Source organism: Xyrauchen texanus, chromosome 13 (genome assembly GCF_025860055.1).
Source record: "Xyrauchen texanus isolate HMW12.3.18 chromosome 13, RBS_HiC_50CHRs, whole genome shotgun sequence".
NCBI lineage: Eukaryota > Metazoa > Chordata > Actinopteri > Cypriniformes > Catostomidae > Xyrauchen > Xyrauchen texanus.
Window position 1 is genome coordinate 42,640,325 of NC_068288.1, and position 21,564 is coordinate 42,661,888.

At 37.7% G+C, this 21,564-nt stretch overlaps 1 protein-coding gene across 1 annotated transcript in view; it reads left to right on the forward strand.

The window, feature by feature from the left end:
- The first annotated feature begins 1,701 nt into the window (after positions 1–1,701).
- LOC127653898 (extended synaptotagmin-1-like) overlaps positions 1,702–21,564 on the forward strand; it is a 49,343-nt gene continuing 29,480 nt past the window's right edge. The window contains exons 1-15 of the mRNA XM_052140740.1: positions 1,702–2,324; positions 3,388–3,429; positions 5,274–5,408; positions 7,556–7,629; positions 9,055–9,127; positions 10,443–10,532; positions 12,293–12,348; positions 12,439–12,559; positions 12,702–12,869; positions 14,686–14,768; positions 16,448–16,496; positions 16,654–16,743; positions 16,999–17,094; positions 20,152–20,223; positions 20,403–20,489. Coding sequence (XP_051996700.1) covers positions 1,977–2,324; positions 3,388–3,429; positions 5,274–5,408; positions 7,556–7,629; positions 9,055–9,127; positions 10,443–10,532; positions 12,293–12,348; positions 12,439–12,559; positions 12,702–12,869; positions 14,686–14,768; positions 16,448–16,496; positions 16,654–16,743; positions 16,999–17,094; positions 20,152–20,223; positions 20,403–20,489 — 1,584 coding nt within the window. The 5' untranslated portion in view covers positions 1,702–1,976. The remainder of the gene's footprint in view (positions 2,325–3,387; positions 3,430–5,273; positions 5,409–7,555; positions 7,630–9,054; positions 9,128–10,442; positions 10,533–12,292; positions 12,349–12,438; positions 12,560–12,701; positions 12,870–14,685; positions 14,769–16,447; positions 16,497–16,653; positions 16,744–16,998; positions 17,095–20,151; positions 20,224–20,402; positions 20,490–21,564) is intronic.

Consider the following 21,564-nt stretch of genomic DNA (forward strand, 5'->3'; position numbering starts at 1 on the left):
TAATAGCCTACTTCAGAAAAAGGTGCACCATTTCCTGTGCATTATTTAGCATTTCATGACATCTGAAGTATTCTATAAACAAATGAATCTCCATTGTGATTGGATAAGTCAATGTGAGCCCACTTTGAAAATTTTTCATAACAAATCTATTATCCCCTCTTATAAAACAGTGTGTTTTATAGGGGCACTTTAGCCCCAGCAACAGGGGCTTTTTTTTTTTATCCCAAATACTATACTTTTAGTTATTGGACAGTTATTAAGTTATTTATTCACCTTGAACAAAACTTAAATTACAGAAGTATTTTGTCTCCGGATAAATGTGGTAATTTCAGGGATTTTCAAAAAAGTTGCGAAAGTTTTAGGCACTTGTGAAAAATGTTGCATAGAGAGGATGTCTTCAAAAATAATGCCATAAATAGTTTTCATTTATCACTAAATGTCATACAATGTCCAGTAAACATAAAAAAGTTAAATCAATATTTGGTGTGGCCACTTTTGCCTTCAGCGCCCATTCTCTTAGGTACTCCTGGACACAGTTTTTCTTGGTTGTTGGCTGATAGGTTGTTCCAAGCTTCTTGGAGAATTCACCACATTTCTTTTATATATTAATGGTGTGTTCACATACAACGCAAAGTAAATTTTCATCTTTCTTTGCTCGCGCTATAAATATGCATTTAAACTCACATTTGTGTGAGTAACACGAACCCGCGAGTATTCCCCCTTCTCTTCCGGAAAAGGACAGGAGGAGGGGCATCTACGACTTGGTTCATAGTAAAGTACGACCAATAGCTGGAATCAAGTAGACGCGCATATTTTCAGAACTTACCAGGTAGTCCAATTTCCTCACTCACTATCCTCCAAGCGATGTCTCTGTACATGTATGACGTTGTGTCATACAATTCCGGGTGCCCACACACCGCTACAACAATTTTTTTTATTCATTTTTCCAAATTTTTTCTGCTACTACGTTGGTACGTCAGTGACATCCGGACAATCGCATTGCTGATAGGCTTTCGAGATTTTTTTGCTCGAGTTGAGTGATTTCATGTGTTCGAGTCACGCCATTCACTTAAATTCACATCTTTGCATTGACTTTGCATGTAATCGTGCAGCGCGAAACGCACTCTTCGCATTGTATGTGAACACACCATTAGGCTGTCTCAGTTGCCTCTGTCTCTTTAAGTAGTCTCAGACTGACACATCCCTTTGTGGGGGTAGTAATGATTGGGAGTCTAACATTAATATTTCCTATTGAAACCTTAAAACTGAAGATATAAATAACCATCTATAGAGAAATACTTTTGTGAAACATCTTATGTGCCAAAGACTTTTGCACAGTACTGTTCATTTGCAATTGCATATATATATTACATCAGATTACCTCAAATTCTAATTTTTGATATTGCACGCAATGAAGCACCCTTGGATCAAGAATATTTTGCTGTGTAAGTCCTGTGGAGGTTTTTGATGCTCTTTATTGTTTTGGAGAGAAAACAAAGCTGTTGAAGCCTTCCCTATTAGTCAAAATTGCATTACAGATATATTAAATTTGAGTTTTGTCAAGTCAAAGCCTGTAAAGCTTAGTGCACTAAAAGAAACAGCTGCCTATTGAAGCTTCCAACAAAGTTATGGCTCCTTTTTGTACAACTGCAACGCTTTTGTAGGCGTGGTTGTTCTGCCCGAGTAACGGTGCAGGCCACATTTCTGCGAGAAAGGAACAAGAGCCTCGTGCCAAAACGGTAAACGCGTCGAGGTGGGCGATTTCCCTTCCAGTCTTTTCTCTCGGGTTGATTTATTGATCCGCAGTGATCAGGCGCATATCCAATTTGCACGTTAGTCCGTCCACGCGCGAGTGCGTCGCGGACTGAGTTGTAACTTTGTATCTACAGTAGACGTTTTATTTGAATTGCAAATCGCAAAGCATAGTCGCTGGATAATCATATCAGATTTTAACCTCTTCAAACCAACGAGCTACAATGTCACACGTTGACACAGGGACGACAAATGACTCGGACAACAAGACTGAATCAGCCCAAGACAGTTCTCCCGGGGACATGGAGGTCCCCAAAACAAAATTATTTGATGCCAAGGCTATCTTATGGACATTTGGGAAATGTCTCACCGCCTTGCTGCCCGTCTACCTAGCTGGTTACTATCGCATGAGCACTAGTTTGGTGGTGTGCGGGATGATGGTTTACTCAGGATGGAAACATACTCGTGAAGCGAAGGAAGCGAGACTCAGATCCGCAATACAGTTAATCAACGATGAACAAGAATACATGTCCTCCAAATCATTTCGAAGTAGAAGAGACCTGCCTTCTTGGGTAAGAAAGCAACGTACATGGCACAAAAAAAATGTGTGTTTGATTACCTATAATAAAATTACTTTAAACTATTAACGCAGAACGTCCAAATAAAGATACTCATATTCACGCTATGAGCGAAACAATTAGTATTGTCTTATGCAACAGCTGAATCGCTATTAATACCTATAATGATAAGTGACGTTTGAATGTGCGAACGATTTTTATCTTTTTGAATCGGTTCATTGCGATGATTCATCCGAGCAGATTTGCGCAGCGCATCTCTCTGAGACTAATGTTAAGTGGGTGACGTGTTGTAGCTAACCATAAATAACACATAATCTATTCGAAAGCGTAATTTTAACTAAAACATTATTTTACCGCTTAAGTGAAACATAAAGTGCCGCGTGAGGATTTCATGGAACACGAGTGATGACTCGAAAGAATTGGCGAATCGGTTCGTTTTGGGATCTGCCTGAACGAACCGACTCGCTCAAGTGGACGCGTACGGAGTGTTTTGGCCTGTTGGTGGCGCTGTTCCTGTGTTATTTTTACAGCATAAAAACCGCATACATTGTTAAATCCCGAACGTCCAAATCTGCCTGAATACATTGTTGCTTTGTCATCCCCTCTCAACTGCACAGATATTAAAACGAATTAATTCTATATTTGGTCATGTCTCTTGGCTACCATGTGGTGAAATAGGATATGCATGTTACAGAGAGGTTTTGCAATGAACAATGAAATATATAGCCACATTTAACTATTTGATATTTTATTTTATTTGCTTTTTATTTTATTAATTCGTTTTATTTCCCATTTTAATGCAGATGTTTCATGTATCTATGTTCTTCCATTTAAATCAAAAGTGTCGGCTCAAATGGTATGTGAAAAACAGACTTTTAATAACGTAATAGTATAATAAAAATGGAGGGGAAACCTCTACGATAGACTGAGGTGGTTTGCATGAGCTCTCTGTTTTCATCTTCATAACCACATCCTCTTTTGAAGTTCTTTATGTGATACAAAAACCCCTTGTCTCTGTACCTATAAGTCTGTTATTACACCTTTTTTATAATTTCAGGTACATTTTCCAGATGTTGAGAAGGTTGAATGGCTAAACAAGGTAAATCAGTCAAAATGATGATTTCTTGTGATCCAATATGTAAAGTCAAACCTGTAATCCCATGTTTTGCTCATCCATGCCTTTCCATACTGCCCCTCCCTTCATAAAACCCCTCCCTTATGTCACAACAGCTGTCAGTGCCCAACCATGCTCATGGTGAAGAAAAGTGTTATTATTATGTTGGCTTGATGAATCCTACATATTGTTATTCTGGAGACTTTGTTTAGGGCTTTTCTGAAATCCCTAAACCAAGACCAAAGTTATAAATTGTAACTCCTCCTACAGCTGTCAATCTAGATCCACCAAACTTGGCACAAACCTTCAGACTGTTCTTACCCACGTTGCTGTTTCTTTTCGAATTGTTTGGAATAACTGTTTGGTGTTCACACAACAAAAGATCAAATACCTGAAAAACCCCATAGACTTACATTGACGGAATGTTCAAACCGCCAACGGAATCCCCTTTAATTAGAACCAAAGTCTTTCTGGAAAGTCAGTCCACTGCCGGCCATCTTTGGAATGCTCTCGGGAGGCTGTTTCCAGTCATGCCCGTGCAGCTCCTATCTACTTGAATGGGGAAAAACACAGAAATCTAAAAAATGGTTGGTCAAGGGGCCTGGGTACCTCAGTGAGTATTAACGCTGACTATCGCCCCTGGAGTCGTGAGTTCGAATCCAGGGCGTGCTAAGGGACTCCAGCCAGGTCTCCTAAGCAACCAAATTGGCGCGGTTGCTAGGGAGGGTAGAGTCACATGGGGTAGCCTCCTTGTGGTCACTATAATGTGTGTTTCTCGCTCTCGGGTGGGGCGCGTAATAGCTTGAAGCCTCCATACGCGCTACGTCTCCACGTGATGAGATGTGCGGAATGACGGTCTCAGACACGAGGTAACTGAGATTCGTCCTCCGCCACCCTGATTAAGGCGAGTCACTATGCCACAAAGACTTTGAGCGCATTGGGAATTGGGCATTCCAAACTGGGGAGAAAAATAAAAATGGTTGGTCAAGATTACAAAGGACATATTTCAAATCAGCAATAATATTGGAATCATAAATTATCATAGTGGTATTTGTTTTTGATTTTAATTCATGCTGATTAAAAAAAGAAACAAAGATAAAATGTTATAGTAATTGTACCATTACATACAATGTTACTGCAGTTGTACAATAACATGTATATTACAGTACTGAAATTGACATTTTTGCAAATGACATGAATGAGCAGTAGGATGGTAAATATGCAAAATTCTCAAAATATTTGGGGGTGAATTATGACCTGAACATTGCTTTGAGAGATTCACCCTCTGTGGGTTTTTTCTTCTCAGAGAATGTTAGTAGAATGACTGTAATAACATTGTACAGATCCTTAAATATTCAGGCTTTAAGTTCTTTATCAGTGACTCACAAGGCCGACATTTTACACTGGCAGTTATCCCAGCCGAGCCGAAAAATCAAGAGGCCGTGCCCTTGTCTTACCCAGCGTCATGTGTTCTGGCTGACTCACAATGCTATTTAAAAAATCTGTGGTTTCAGAGACATGTAACCAATCATAATCAAGTGCTTTAGCTTCTGTTATCTCCTCCGCAAGCAACAACAACAAGTTTCTATAGTAACAAGGCAAACACAAATGGCTCAGTGTAAACAGCTGCAAGAGGAGCAGAGAATGAGCATGGGTGTTGAAAGTAAAGAACTAGGTCAGATCTGTCTTTATATAGTCCCCCAAACCTGATGCATTAAATCAAGACCCTACGTCACATTACGAAAGTAATCTTAACCCAAAGAGATCATCGTCATATGAAGAAATCTATAATATGAAACCATTTATTTTTCTTTTCTACTACTTTTCAGATAATCCAGCAGGCCTGGCCATTTATTGGTCAGTATTTGGAGAAGTTGCTCACAGAAACCATTGCTCCATCAATCCGTGGATCCAGTGCTCATCTACAGACGCTCAGCTTTACGAAGATAGACTTTGGTGACAAGGTCATACAAGGACATTCCTACACTATACCGTACAGTATACTTGGAGTACAGAGAATAATATTTCAGTTTAAAGGGATTGTTCACCCAAAAATGAAAATACTCTCATCATTTACTCACCCTTATGCAATCCCAGATGTGAACGACTTTCTTTCTTCTGCAGAACACAAATGTAGATTTTTAGAAGAATTATTCACCTCTGTAGGTCCATACAATGCAAGTGAATGGTGACCAAAACTTTGAAGCTCCAAAAAGCATTTTCAGTCAATATAAAAGTAATCTATCTTACTCCAGTGGTTTATTCCATGTCTTCTGAAGCAATCCAATACATTTTGGGTGAGAACAGACCAAAATGTAACTACAAATCTTGACATCAGCAGTCTCTTTGGCGATCATGATTTCAAGCTCGATTACACTTCCTAGTACCATCTATCACATGCGTCAAGCATTAGGAAGTGTAATCGAGCTTCATATCATGATGGTGCAAGATGTACAGTGAAAAAGGAGTTATATTTTGATCTGTTCTCACCCAAAACTGAATAGCTTTAATAATCAGATGAGTGGAAAGGCATCTCAAAGATGTAATTACCCGAGATTCATTCACGAAAATTTTTATTCAGAGAATGAAAGTTCTGTCATTATTGACGCACCCTCATGTCCTTCTAATTTTCTGTCTTTCCTTTCTGTGGAACTCACAAAGAGAATTTTGAAAAGTCTTCACACAAATGTTTTTTCATACAGCAACAGGTTTTGGTGATTGTGGGCTGTCAAGCTCTAAAAAAAACACCATTAAAGTATGTATCGTTAAAGTATCTATGCACTGCTTTTTTTAAGCCCATATTCACCATGAACTGTTGTTGTAATATGAGAAATGTTCTTAAAAATTCTTTAATATATATTCCATATATTGTTATACTATATGGGGTGGTTTGTCACAGTGGAACCTGCCATTAAATCAGTTCCCTTGTCAGCAACCCCCAACCCCCCCCCCCCCCCATCAAGCCCACCAAATAATAAAAATAAGACACCTCTTTAAATCTATGCCTGCATTAAACCGCCTATTATACTCTTTTCAGCAAAATGTACAAATTAAAACAATTTCTAAAAACAAGACGATTCACTAAAGAACTAAAATTGGGAAGGTAACATGTAAAATATGAAAGCTTTGTTTTGGCAAGCAAATATTGCAATTTGATCAATTGAATACATTTAGGACATTTAGGGTGTGTTCACACTTGGCAGGTTTGGTTCAATTAAAACGAACTCTGGTGCGATTGCTCTGTTTGTGCGGTTCATTTGAACAAGTGTGAACGCTGTCACCCGAACCTTGTTGCGCACCAAACGAACTGTGGTACGGTTCGATTGATATATGAATGTAACATGGACCAAAGATGTCTAAACGGACCAAAAACAGGAAGTAATTTGCCTAATACTGACCTCAAGCATACCTGGTTCTTCTCATCATAGGAGCTATGTTGCCCATTACAGTGCGGTGTCAGCTTTCCTTCGTTTGGGGCAAATATTCGTTTGTGTGTACAATGGAGGAATTCCTGGCATTGTTTGACTCCTTTACACATTTTATTAACTCTTCGTTTTTTCTCAGCTGGTAAAAATACCACCATATATACATCCAACGAGCGCATTTCGCCAGCATTGTTTTGGATGTTCGGTAAATTCTGTCAAAAAATATACATCATAAAAGCTGTCCAATCAGGTCGTGACTTTTCCCTGATGCCTTTGGTTTTGTATCGTTAGGTTTGTGTTAAAAATGCCAGTGTGAACGCTAAAGGAACCAGGACTAAATGTATAATATTCAGTCCAGACCAAGAGAACCGAACTACAAGTGTGAACACACCCTTAAAACACATATGACAACTTGACTCAACCTGACTCGTGAAAAATACCTTAGTCCTAAGAACACATTTAGACCTTTTGGTAAAAATTGGCCTTCATTATATAGTTGTGAATGGCTTACTTATAATTGTCTCTTCATGTTAAGTTGGACTAGGAGAAAATATTTTAACACAGAAAATGTTAGGTACATACTTCAGCTTTAAATGGTTTGGATGATGTTATGATCATGTACATTTTTATGCTTGATGGAAACTCTTTGTATCCTAGAACAGAACGTTTGTGTTTGTTTTATACAGGCTATGAAGGTAGTAGGAGTGAAGACTCATACAGAAACCGAAAAAGGTCAAATTCTGCTTGACGTTTACATCAGGTGACTTCTCAATCTATTTACACTACATTTGAGATTCTCTTTGATATTGGCTTGTACAACATGAGGGCCTCTAATGAGAGAATTGTCTCTTGTGAACTCTGAAGTGAAGGAGTGCTCTAAAAGCCCTCTGTATTATGTATTGTGTCTGTATTTCATGAGCCAACAAAACAAATCTTGACGATTTTGCAGCCAGATAAACATTTTTCAAAAAGACCCAGTAAATCAAAGTTGTGTAGCATTTAGTCCATGAGGTGAAAAAGTACTTCCACAAGTTGACAAAATGTCAAAATGTCAAATGTTGACACATTTAATATGTATCTTTTTCTTCTGAGAAAATGGATGAAAAATATTAATGACTCATCTTGTTTGCAAGGTATCTTACTATTATTTTGAACATTCAAATTCTCCCCATATACCTAGTTATGTTTTTTTCTGGGCTATAAAGTAAAGGCTATTGGCTATTTGTTAAAAAGGACAAGACCTTTAATATCTGCATTTCCACTATTGGGCCAAATTAGGGTATGCTAGTGCGTTCCAGGGCCAGTTGCGTTCCCACTGTCACATCCGGAGCTTCATTGTGCCTCCTCTGAGCCAGTAGTCTTTGGCCTGCCGATTACCCTTGGGCCAAACATGGCCAACTGGGGATTGAGGTGACGTCAATGTCAAAGGCAGAGTTTCGCTGAGTCATGTCAGATGTTTGAGCACCAAGATCCCAAACTTGGAGTTTGTGTATCCAGCACACAACGGTACAGGTTTGGGAAAATGTATTTAATTGATGGCATAGTACAAATTTGTTAAAACGCACAATGGACAAAGTGGTGCCCAAAGGAAGAACTTTCCATGGTTCGAGATCATGCTGTGACATTGCCCCGCTGTTAGTGGAGGGACACCATGGCAGTTCAATTCGGGGAGTTGTCAACGCTAACTTATCTTGCTAGCTAGCTAATGTTTAATATATAAACTCAGATAGTCTAGATAACATGATACCATGCTTCCCGCTTGCTTATGAAATTGACGGAGTGCTTGACATTGGCACCAGTATGTCTTATTAAGGGTGGGTTTTAGGGCAGTGCTGCAGGGCTATTGGCCCAATGGTGGAAACGTAGATCGATTTTGGTGTAGCGGCTCGAGGTCCGAGGCTATTGGCCCTGGCTGGCCAGTTGATAGCCCTGACGTGCACTTGCCCAATAGTGGAAAAGCGGCTAATATATTTCAACCCAGCTCCCAGTTTCAATAGGAAATATGTCAGCATAGTAAATGAAACTGTTAAACCATTTCACATGGTCTTTAAACATGTGTGACAGTGATGTTAAGTGAACAAACTACTGTACATTTATTATTGTTTTGGGACAAATTCAGCTGAAGTCTTTAGAATATCATATTTGGTTGTGTGGTGTCTTATGTTTTGTCTTCATCTCTTTGCAGTTATGTAGGGGATGCTGAGATAAATGTGGAGGTGAAACGGTATTTCTGCAAAGCTGGTGTGAAGGGAATACAGGTGGGTTCAGGATAATGTAGACTGACTAATTTTTACAAGCTGCTTGCTCGACCCTCTCACACATGCCTTTGTCGTCATAGAAAAACACATACCAGATGCGGGCCTAATGTTTTCTGTTCCCTGTATATTTTCCATTAAAAAGCTTGTTAATCATGCAAGTTATTTTGTATACTGCAAAAATTCAATATATTGTGCAGCTCCACTGATCACCACCAGATATTTAATTTGGGATTGCAGTCTGCCATCCGCCCATGTAATCTCCAGAGAATGATTAAAAAAGCCCTATGATTGATGCATGAACAATGCTGAGAAAAGTAACAGGTGCCATATGACGATGCCGTTTATGCGCAGCTTCCGAAGACATCAGACAATAAATGATAATACTGAGAATTTTTTCATAATCATTGAAATTGAAATAAAAGCGTATGATAAAGTAATTGCTATGTGGTGAAATTGCCAAATGTTGTTCGGGACATTTTCCATTTTCTGAAAGTTTGTAGGAACCCTGAGAGTTGGTCTCACCCCTACCTAAATCAACACCTATGACACTACTTGCCAAATAAGTACATGAATGGGCATGGAATAATGATTTGAGTTGTAATTATGTTGTTATGTGAGAAGAAAGAGGCCGCGTAGTCTCCAGAATCAGCTGAATTCAACCTCCGTGTGACAGGGACTAATATGGCGCATCCCTCCTCCTTCCTGGATTTTGCCACTAGTGTAAAGGGGTTAAAGGGAAAGGAGGCGGCGAGAACTGGCTTGAGAATATAAATATTTTAATATGAAACTTAAACAAAAAGACAAACACACAAAGGTGTTGGACAGCTGTCCGTAAATCTCTCTCTCTCTCTCTCTCTCTCTCTCTCTCTCTCTCTCTCTCTCTCTCTCTCTCTCTTGCACTGCAGCTTCCAGTCAGCCTTTATCCCTCTCTGATGCTTGTTTAGCTGTCACACTCACATGTTTATATTGTGAAAATGTTCATCTGACTGCACATAATCCCTCTCATTACACAACAAGTTGTTTGTTTTTTTTTTACAAATATTTGATTGCTGTATGGGAAAAACATCTCACTATTGGTGGTGGTGTAGTGGTCTAAAGCACATAACTGGTAAACTGGTAATCAGAAGGTCGCTGGTTCGATCCCCACAGCCATCACCATTGTGTCCTTAACTCCAGGTTGCTCCAGGGGGATTGTCCCTGTAATAAGTGCACTGTAAGTCACTTTGGATAAAAGTGTCTGCCAAATGCATAAATGTAAATGTAAAAAAAATAGTAGAACTGATAGACAGTCCCATTTACTATTTCTCTCTCACAGCTCCATGGAATGATGCGTGTGATTTTGGAGCCTTTGATTGGCAACGTCCCGATCGTGGGCGCCGTGACTATGTTCTTTATTCAAAGGCCCGTAAGTATCTCTAAACATGTTTTACATAATAAAGGTTCTTAAGGTTCTGCACCAAAGTTCAGCAAAAAACTGTTTTTTTTTAAATGACACATTGAACTTAATTTCCTAAATAAATGAAAATTTGTGTCCTTAATGTTTTGTATTATGTAATAAAATGTATATAAAAGTGTTAAGGCCTAATAACACTGTTTAGCCGTGACTATCCACAATATATTGCTTAATTTAAAAATTTTAAATCTTTAAAAAGATGATTAAAACCTGGCTTAAAACATTTTTGGGAACATTGGGGCTGTCACGATTATGAAATGTGGCTGATGATTAATTATTGTGATTATGATGATTAATTGTCTCTTTTAGGGCTGTAACGATTAATTGTCATTTAAAATGTAACTTTAAATATACAAATTAAATGATAAAATAGGGATATATGATTTCCTTTTAAGGCTTTAAAAACACATGAATGACATGAAAAATAATGTTTTAAATATTAAAACTTTAGTTTCGGTCAATTTCGGACTTTGCATGCCTGCCAACATCGGATTGTGAAAAATAGGGAGTTTTGTTTGGTTTTGGTGGGCGGTGGGACATGGTGTAAGGAAAGGCAGCTGGTGGCATTTATGGTGCCCCCGTAGGGAGTATGTAAACCACGCAGACTTCGTAATATACGTATGGGGAGTAACAGTACCGGTCGGTAATACTACATTGAAGGTTAATATACCTGGTCCCTTACCACATCCTTCATAGTTTTAGCAATAAATGCTTTTTGAGTTGTTATTAATAAAAGTGTATAGCCTTTCTTAATGCTGAGAACATTTTGGACCCATGACTTGACCCACGAATCTTATTTATGTATACATCTGTGTTGCTTTGTACAGTATGTATTTAAAAAAAAGAAAAGTGTTATTTCATTAGTTAATTTTTTTTCCTTTACATTTAATTCTTATCTTTATGAGTCAGTGATTATATTCATACATTGTAATATAATATATATTCATACATATGTATATTCATAATTTTGTACAATGTATTGAACATTTATATAGAACCTTCTGTTTTTCAATAAAACAAATCCAGTTTGAGCACAATATGTGGACTTTTCAGACGGTCTCTTACCACAACCTTCACAGTATTAGCATGTTCCAGCACAGTGTGTGGACTTTTTAGACGACCCTCTTACCCACTGTATAAAAAATATGAATGATTTGGAATAATTTAGCCGTGATGCCATCTTGACTAGCTTACGGGACAAATCACATCCCATATCGATTTGATACAGGATGCATCATTTCACATTTAAATAAGGGACAATCCTGTACGAGTGAAGTGTGACTGCAGAAAATAGTGAGTTTATTGGGAGAAAATGTGAATCGGGAGTAGAGCGGGAGGCGGCATGGAAAATCAGGAGTGTTGGCTGGTATCCTGTTGTTTTTGTAAATCCTCTATTTTTATAAATGTATATATATATGATAAAAAAAATTATATAATTTTTATGTATGTATATTATGCAATAGTAAAATATTTATATGCTAATTTCATCACTTTCACAAGTTATTTTAATGCTCCTTAATTAAATCCACAAGCCCTTATTTCTCATGAAGCAAAACCTTTCATCATTTTATCAGGGGTGGTTCTAGACTGGGGCCTGGGGTGGCCGTGGACCCCATGTGCCGTATATAAATATATTCGTTTTATATTAATCATGTAATGCTTTGCCTCTCATAATTTTCTCCATCCACTCTATTCTTCTTCATCCTCATTAGAAACTGAATATTAATTGGACTGGTTTGACCAACTTGCTGGACATTCCAGGACTCAAGTGAGTTACAGTCATTAGAGATACACACAACTCTTATATTCAGTTCATTAACACTCAGTTTCACTGTGTTTCATTGTGTTTTTGTGTTAGTGTGATGTCAGACACTAAGATCATGGATGCGATTGCCTCATTCCTGGTGTTGCCCAATCGTCTTACTGTTCCTCTAGTGCCAGACCTGCAAGTTGCACAACTGCGCTGCCCACTGCCCAGGGTAATTGAGAAACTTTAATACTGTGCTAATGCAATATTCTATCACCAAATCTCTAAATAAATAAAAAACATTCTGGATTTTATTTCTTTTCACAAAATGTTCAAGCTTATTTTTCTTTATTTGTCTCTCATCCTCTCTAAAGGGAGTTGTGCGTATTCACCTGATAGAGGCAGATGGTCTGGCCGCGAAGGATAACAGTGTGATAGCGGGCATGTCTGACCCATATGCTCAACTCAGAGTGGGACCACAGAGCTTCAAATCGCGCCATCTGGACAACACCCTCAATCCCAAATGGGGTGAAATATATGAGGTGGGTGGAACAAAACCACACCTGAAAGTATTTACATACTCCTACAAATATACACTTACCAAACACACACCTTCCTTTACCTCTGTCTGAAACAAGCAGAGACGTATGGTATGGGATATTCATCTGCTCATTATGTTAATTAGAGGTCGAGTGATACAATAATTTGCTTTTAAAAACAAATCCACTATGTAAAAGTGTTTCTGTGACTTGTGTAACCGGTCCTGCACAACCCACTCCGAGTGGGTTTACAACCGGCGTCTCCGGCATGGGAGGCGGGCACGCTAACAAGGAGGCTAAATGCTAGATCCTCTAGCATTTAGTTGCTACTGCGCCTCTTGAGGCCAGGGGACTGAGGTTTACGCACTGGACAGCAACCTACCAGCTGTTTTCCGTTACACTCACACCCCTAAACCTCACTCTCATCTGGGTCACCGCACCATTGCAACCTGTGCTACTCGACCCACTCCGATCGGATTTAGAACTGCCGTCTCTGGTGCCAGGTGCGCTAACGAGGAGGCTAAAGGCTAGCGTCAGTTGCTAGTGCGTCTCTTGAGGCCAGGGGAGTGATGTTTACACATACCGCACAGCTATCACATACTAGCTGGCTCCCGTTACACGGGCACACACATTGATGCTGCAAGGGTCCAAAATGGGTAAAATCCCAAATGCAATCCCAATAATAACCAGAAGAAATTAAGATCTGGTGCATTATGCTGGAATTTTATTTATAAACATGCCCGAAATACCCCAGGGACTCTTATTTTGAAATGTCTGTTCTTCCAGCTCACATAAACAAAAGGGAAACAAAACATGCAATCTGTCTTGTAAAATGTCTTACAATAGAAACACTACGAAGTAAACATTGTCATTAAGGCAAGAAAAATACTGCATGAGCAGTAATTCATTAACAGTAGATCATCATTCATCAGTAGAATATCATCAGCGATTGTTTTCAATTGTTATGTGTCTTTTTATATAATAATTTGCATTAAAATTCATGAATTAGTACATAAACAGCGACGGTGACCGAGTCTTGGCTACTTTGCAATGCTCTATTGTAAAAATTCAACAAAAGTAAAGTTTTAGTATTCTATATATTCACCAGTTGAAGAGTTTGACCACCGACTAACATTTGATGCAACTATTGATGTCGTTTTTTGCTGATATCGATAGTTCTAAAAAGCAACTATCGGCACCGATTAATTGGTAAAACTGATATATAGGTTGACCTCTGATATTAATATGTTAATGTAAATCAAAACCTTTCGAGGATTCGAGATTTAAGCTGGTTGTTTATTAGCCCTTTGCAGTAGTGGCCAAAGTATCAGTCAGGCTGATTAATTGGTAAATATTGGATAATGCACTTTTTTCTGTTTTAAAATGTTTTGGAGTTATTGTTTCAAGAAATTGTGAACTTTTTTGTATAAAATACTGTTTTGTTTAATACTGTAAATACTGTAATGTTTAAATGTCATTAATTTGCTATGATTATATTCAGTGTCATATCGGATATTTGCCACCAGTCATTGAAAAATGTATATCGATCAACCACTAATTTGTAAAACGTCCAATATTAAATAAGCATTGCAGTTTAAAACCTATAAGAAATAGTCAAAGCGTGAAAGTAGAACAGGGTCAAGTTTATGTCAATTGCCACTTGAAATATGATGAATGTCATAGTATCATATTTGTGTGTCCTTAGTGTTTCTGTTTGTAAAGTTTATAATTATATTACACCACATTTCATAATTTGTAACCCATGCTGTTAATGTGGTGTTTGTGTTTGGTGTTACATGCATGTGTGTGTGTCTGTCAGGTCATTGTTCATGAGGTGCCTGGTCAGGAGCTTGAGGTTGAAGTGTTTGACAAAGATCCCGATCATGATGATTTCCTGGGCAGGTACCATATCAGGGCTTTTCTTGTTTCAATTCCCTCATTCATTCAGTCATTTAGATGAACTATACTGTTTCGTACAATTTTAAAGGAATGTTCCGGGTTCAATACAAGTTAAGCTCAATCAACAGCATTTGTGGAATAATGTTGATTTCCACAAACATTTTATTCAACTCATCCCTCCTTTTCTATAAAAAAAAACAAGCAGTTACAGTGAGGCACTTACAATAGAAGTAAATGGGGCCAATTTTTGGAGAAGTTAAATGCAGAAAGTGAAGCTTATAATTTTACAAAAACACACATTAATTCTTTGGTTAAAACTCATATATTAATAGAGCTGTAAAGTTGTTTTACTTTTAATTTTTGCTGTAGTTTTAGACTTTGTTGACATTACATCATTATGGCAACAAAGTTGTAAAATTGGCTATAATTTTACACAGAAAAGGTTTTATCTCACTAAAATCATGTTAACACACATATTGTTTATGCCTTGTGGCTTTACTTTCAAGAAATTTGTGCCTCACTGTAACCCAGATTTTTGCTTTTTTTAAAGGAGGGACGGGTCAAAAGTTATTTTGTGGAAAACAATATTATGCCACAAATGCTGTTTATTGAACTTAAAGGGATAGTTCACCCAAAAATGAAAATTCTCTCATGATTTACTCACCCTGCTGGCATCCCAGATGTGTTTGACTTTCTTTCTTCTGCAGAACACAAATTCATATTTTCAGAAGAATATATCCGCTCTGCAGGTCCTCACAATGAAAGTGAATGGGTGCTTAAAATTTGAAGCTCCAAAATACAAATAAATTGAGCATAAAAGTAATCCATATGACTCCAGTGGTTAAATCCATGTGTTCAGAAATTATATGATAGTGGGGGGTGAGAAACAGATCAATATTTAAGTCATTTTTTGTCATACATTCTCCTCTCCCCCCAGTAGGGGGCGATATGTTAATCACCAAAAACAGAAGTGAAAGTTAAGGAAAAAGGACTTAAATATTGATCTGTTTCTCACCCAAACCTATCATATCACTTCAGAAGACATGGATTTAACCACCAGAGTCATTTGGATTACTTTTATGTATTGTACCCTTATGTGGATTTTGGAGCTTCAAAATTTTGGCACCCATTGACTTGCATTGTATGGATCCACAGAGCTGAGATATTCTTCTAAAAACCTTCATTTGTGTTCTGCTGAAGAAAGTCAGTCATGCACATCTGGAATAGCATGATGGTGGGTAAATGATGAGAGAATTTTCACATTTTGGGTGAATTGTCCCTTTAACTTATATTGAATCCGGAATATTCCTTTAACATTCCTCAATGTTTCTTGCACCAAAACAGTCATAATTTATTTCTTCATGATTTAAGTATGAAATGGCAATTAATTAGCATTTAACGGGCTGTTTTTGCTGCTGTGCCTTTAAGAGCTTCATGTAAATTGCAGAAGTTATGATGTCACAGACATGAATACTTCTGGACGAGATGCTTTTGCTGCTCGCAATAAATTATGTTTTTGGACTGGGGAGAGAATTGCGTGTTCTGAAAGTTATTATATGTTTACATATTCAAGCTTTATTTCAGAATGTCAATACAAATTGTAATCAATTGAACATGAGTACACGCCACAACTTTCTGCATGTTTGTGTGTTTGTTATTGTTTCTCTTTCTCTATTGTTCAGGACAAAGTTAGACTTGGGAGTTGTGAAGAAATCTAAAATTGTTGATGAGGTGAGAGACTTAGCTTGTTTTACTTGCTTATTTATTGAACATCGGTGTCTTTTATCATTGTGGTAAAAAGCTTCTTTATTTAATTGCATCAGTGTCTGTTAAAGCGTTTCTCTTTGGTCATTGATTGTTTCTTTGTGTTTTAATGTCCCCAATGTAGTGGTTCACTTTGAAGGATACTCATACGGGACGGGTTCACCTCAGACTGGAGTGGCTGACACTAGAAGCCAACACAGAGAGACTGGAAGAGGTCAGGTGGCATATAAACTTACTCACACACAACATAACTTAATACTACAGATGGGTGTGCCAGAGCTGGAGTTACCTTCTTCACCCATGCAAACTTGGAGTTCTAGAGATAACAAGCTTGCTTTACACACTCATTAGTGTCAAACACAGAACAAATGCTCACAAATAATTTCTGACAGTCAGATTGCTCCACCCTCAGTTACTGACATGCACTACTCTGCCCTCATTTCTCTCTTCCTCTCTTCCTCTCTTTCAGGTTCTGAGGAGAAACGAAACTGTGGTGAGTAAAACAGCAGACCCGCCCTCGGCAGCCATCTTGGCAGTGTATTTGGACAAAGCAGAGGCGCTTCCTGTGAGTAATGCTTTCACTTCCTGTTCCTGCCGCGCACTCTTGTTCGTAGTGTGTTTGTGCGTGTTCAAATATTTAATTTAGTGTAAAAATGCAAAGGGTTTGGATTAGTGTTAGTTTAATGAGATTTTAATGAAAATAGTAGTTTTTTTGTCTAAACATTCTTAAAACAAGATCAATTTACTTGAGAAGCAAAATGACATAAGATATTTGTCTTGTTAAAGTTTATACCTATAAAAAGAAAAATCTGTTTGCCAATGGGTAAGACCTATTTCAAAGGGAAAGCTATTTTATTTTTCTTAGCCCTGATTTTATTTTTTTCTTGTTTTAAAGCATAAACCCCTCGATTTTGTTAGATTTAAAAAAAAAAAATGCTAATATGGTAATGTGCTATTGAACACACTCTAAAGTTCAATTTCAATGTAAATAATTAATTAAAAGATATACATGTTTGCTTCAAGTGTTTCTCAATTAAGCATGCATTTCTGAAGTGTTTTTAAGCAGGGCGCTACTGAAATCTGTTTGAATTTTTCCTACAATTTGTTTGATTATTTTTCCATATAGTAAAAAAATATAACAATTACTTGTAAACACACTGTTGCATTTTTATCAACCTTTTAATTTTTTATCATAATTACTATTTTCATTATTCATTCATCATTATTTATTATTATTATTAATATTATAATTATTATTACTATTGCAACTTCAGTGTATATTACATTTTACTACACAATTGTAATATATTTCTGTTGCAATTTCTTCAATTTCAGGTGCCTAGCTTTTATTTTGAATCGTGCTTTTAGTTTGACGTGAGCTTTTATTTTGACGTGTGGTTTTGACGCACACGTTGGAAGCTTCACTTCTTCTGACGAGTAAACCGTTCATTACATGGTCCAGTATGATCGTTAAAGCGCAAATGCTGTAATTTATTGATATAAATATATAGTCTGCATGTGCAGTGGATTAGTGCTCTGCTCTGTCATCTTATACAATGCAAATTATTCTAAATGTATATGGAGTTTTCAGTGTATGAGCGGTCTTCATAGATTAATTTAAAGCTTGCAGCCTTTCATGCTTTAATAATCACACTAGGACATATCACGATTTTAATTTGATTTACTATTTCAGTGTAAAAGGTGTAACAGCATTTGAAAACAGTTATGTCAGTCAGCAGGGCTGTTTCTGTGGAAATGGGGGCCTAAGTGAAGTCCTAATAGGAGGCCCCCCGCAATTTAACCCACGCACCCCCACGACCAACCTTTCCACGCTGGATAATTGCATTCTTCCTTCCCTCTCGGGCCACAAGGGGGCCGCTTGACCTGTCTAATTGAGCCATAACAGATGCCTGCGTGTTACTCGCTGCTTTTAGTATATAAGTCTACTCTATCTTGCTTTGCGGGGGCCCATATAGATATACCGCTTATAGATAGAAACAGCCCTGTCAGTCAGACATTGTGTGTGTCGGTGCTCTGTATCATCTTTTTTTTTCTTTTTTCGACTTGGTACTGAAGTACCGGTACTTTTGACAACATTAGTCTGTAGTATTTATAATTAGCTTCATATGTTATGCCATCATTTAGATAGCGAAGGCCCATCTACACCTGGTTTTAACATACATGTTGGTTGATCTGTTTGAAATGTAACATTGCTAAAGACAGATGTAAAGGGGGTCTAAAACATTTTGAGATATGCCAACTTCAACCACATTCGGAGTTGGTTTATTGTGGTTGAAATCGCATGTTAACCACATTGGGCTTGCAGCAAAGCATCACCTGCTCAACCGCTGCACTAAAACAAGAGTTTTAAATTTTGCCAGTTTCCTTTCAAAGGAAGTGTGCGTGTGTGTGTGTGTGTGAGGGGGGGGGGGTGCTTCTGGTTTTCCTTTTATGTTTGGCAGCAGACTGACTGACGCCCATTTTGAAGCACAATCACAGGAGGACCACAGCAATATCTTTACAATAAACAATTCAAAGCTCTTAAAAGTCTCCACTAATTGAGAACATAGTCAAATAGCTCAGGTAACACTCCATGAAACCACTTCCCGAATTTACTTGCTATCCGGAAATATTTTACTGAAAGTGCAACAGCAAAAGACTTCACCCAGAGCTTCATCCTGACACGTAAACTCTCCAAACCAGTACACACTTCCATCAAGCAAACATTATCCCACAAGCAGTGATCAACCTAAGAACTGAAGGATAAAAGGAATGTTATGGCATAAAATAAAGTTAAGCATGACAGAATCTGCAACATGTTGTCAATTACCACAGAAAATCATTTTGAATCATCCCAGATTGTACAAACAAGCAAAAGTTGTGTATTTAGTAATGCACCATCAATGGAATGTCTATGGGGCAAAACAATTAATTGGAAATTAACATTATTCACCAAGTATAGCCACAAGACTTTATACATTATACTTGTTAACATGGAACTGGTGTGACAAAATCACTTTTCTGTGTTTCATTGTCCCACATGTGAAAACCATAAGTTAATGACAAAATAAATGAATGGCAAACTTGTGCTTGATTTTGTATGAAGCCTGTCATGCATATGTGTGAACAGAATTCACCTTTTTTTAAATTATATATATATATATGAAGGTCCTTTTTCAGCCTTGTCCCAGACTCACACTTTCAGTGTTAAATTGTAAAAAGGCATGAAATAAAAATTATTACACATTTAAATCTCTGATAATCTAATAAAAATGGGAAATAAACACAATCTATTTCCAATTTCCATATTTGTTATGTGAAAAAGATTTCTAATATAATTCATTTGATGCAAACTAGTGGTAAAGAAGAGTTTGACAACATTAAGAAGGCATAAATTCATAGTTAATAAAGAAATGATACATGTGGTGGGAATGTTCATGACTTTTGTGACATAATCTCCTGGAATGCATGTACATACACTGTTGGACATTGTCAGTAGACAAATTAAATTAACTAGTGAGAGTGTGACTTTACTTTTCTAGAAGCTAAAAGTGCCAGAAGTTGAAGAAACACGTGTATATGTGTGTTTTTAAGTGCATGTGTATGTTACTTATGTTTTCAGATGAAGAAAGGCAATAAGGAACCCAATCCTATCGTGCAACTCTCAGTGCAAGATGTTACTCGTGAGAGCCGGGTAAAACACACATTTACTATCCATGCCAACAATGCCAAAGGGCAACACATCAAACCTTTCCATGTGACCATTCTCCTGTCTCACTTCCCACCATTTCTGTGGTTTTCCCTGTGAACTCCCTTCCTCTGTTCTCTCTCTCTCTCTCTCTCTCTCTCTCTCTCTCTCTCTCTCTCTTTTAGATTTGCTGGAATACGGTGAACCCTCAATGGGAGGACGCTTTCACTTTCTTCATCAGAGATCCAAGCAAACAAGACATTAACATCCAGGTATGCTTGCATGATGTGCCCCAGCACACTAAAAATGTTTGTCTTCCTCATCTTTTATTCAAATTATTAACTTGCTCCGCCCTTTGTACTTACTTTCCTGTTTGAAAGACATTCTGCTCCATTCTGGTGTCTAATGCCCAACTTTCACAATCTGTTACCATTTTTTTCCCAGAATGATGGTTTCAATTCATACTACTTAAGCCACATTTCCATTGACTTAAGCCCCCTGCGTACTTCGTACATAATCAATGCAAGTACGTGTGTGACGTTAAAATCAGTTTTTGAGTTAATTTCGCTCGTTCGTTACAGTTTGCCAGCCCAAACTTTCAGGAAAACTTTGTACTGGCTGCTTAACTCCTCCTTACTGCCATTGGTCCATGTCATCGTTAGGTGTGACCTGGAGCTCGGTCAACATGAACACACCTGGCATGCAGAGTTATTAGCAAACTGGAGAAACCTTACCAACGTATGTACGATCGTACGGATAGAGTTGTTTTCCAAGAACATGTCATTTTATTTTTATAAATGTGTGTGTTTTTGTTTAATTAGTCTACAAAAGGAATAAAATCTACTTAAGTACTCTTAAGTGCCCATTCACTGTTGTTTGATTTGCTGCTTCACTCATGCGCCGTCTGTGCTGAAACCTGAAATCTGCGCAAATTAAGAAATGCCTCTCTTATCATGATTCTATTATCTGTATTCCACCCATTAACACTCTTTTATACACCCATCTTTGCAGTAGTATCGGTGCCATCATAAAATGCAATAACAGAGTGTAATCGCCGCATATTATGGCCGTGTATTGGCACATTGGCACCACAAATGCAGAATGTAAACCTGACAAATTACACATTATCTACTTCATGTATTTTACTTTAAATCATCATAGAGTGGTTAAAACTGATCAGATGTGAATTCTACTCATAGAATTAGAAGTCATTGATAACAAATTTTTTTGTCAAATTAGTTAATGTTTTCTCATGTAGTCTTGATAGTCCTCATGTTTAAATGCTCCTCTAAATGCCTCCCACAGCGGTGTGGTCACTGTCTAAATGTTCACAAACAGTAGCTGTTT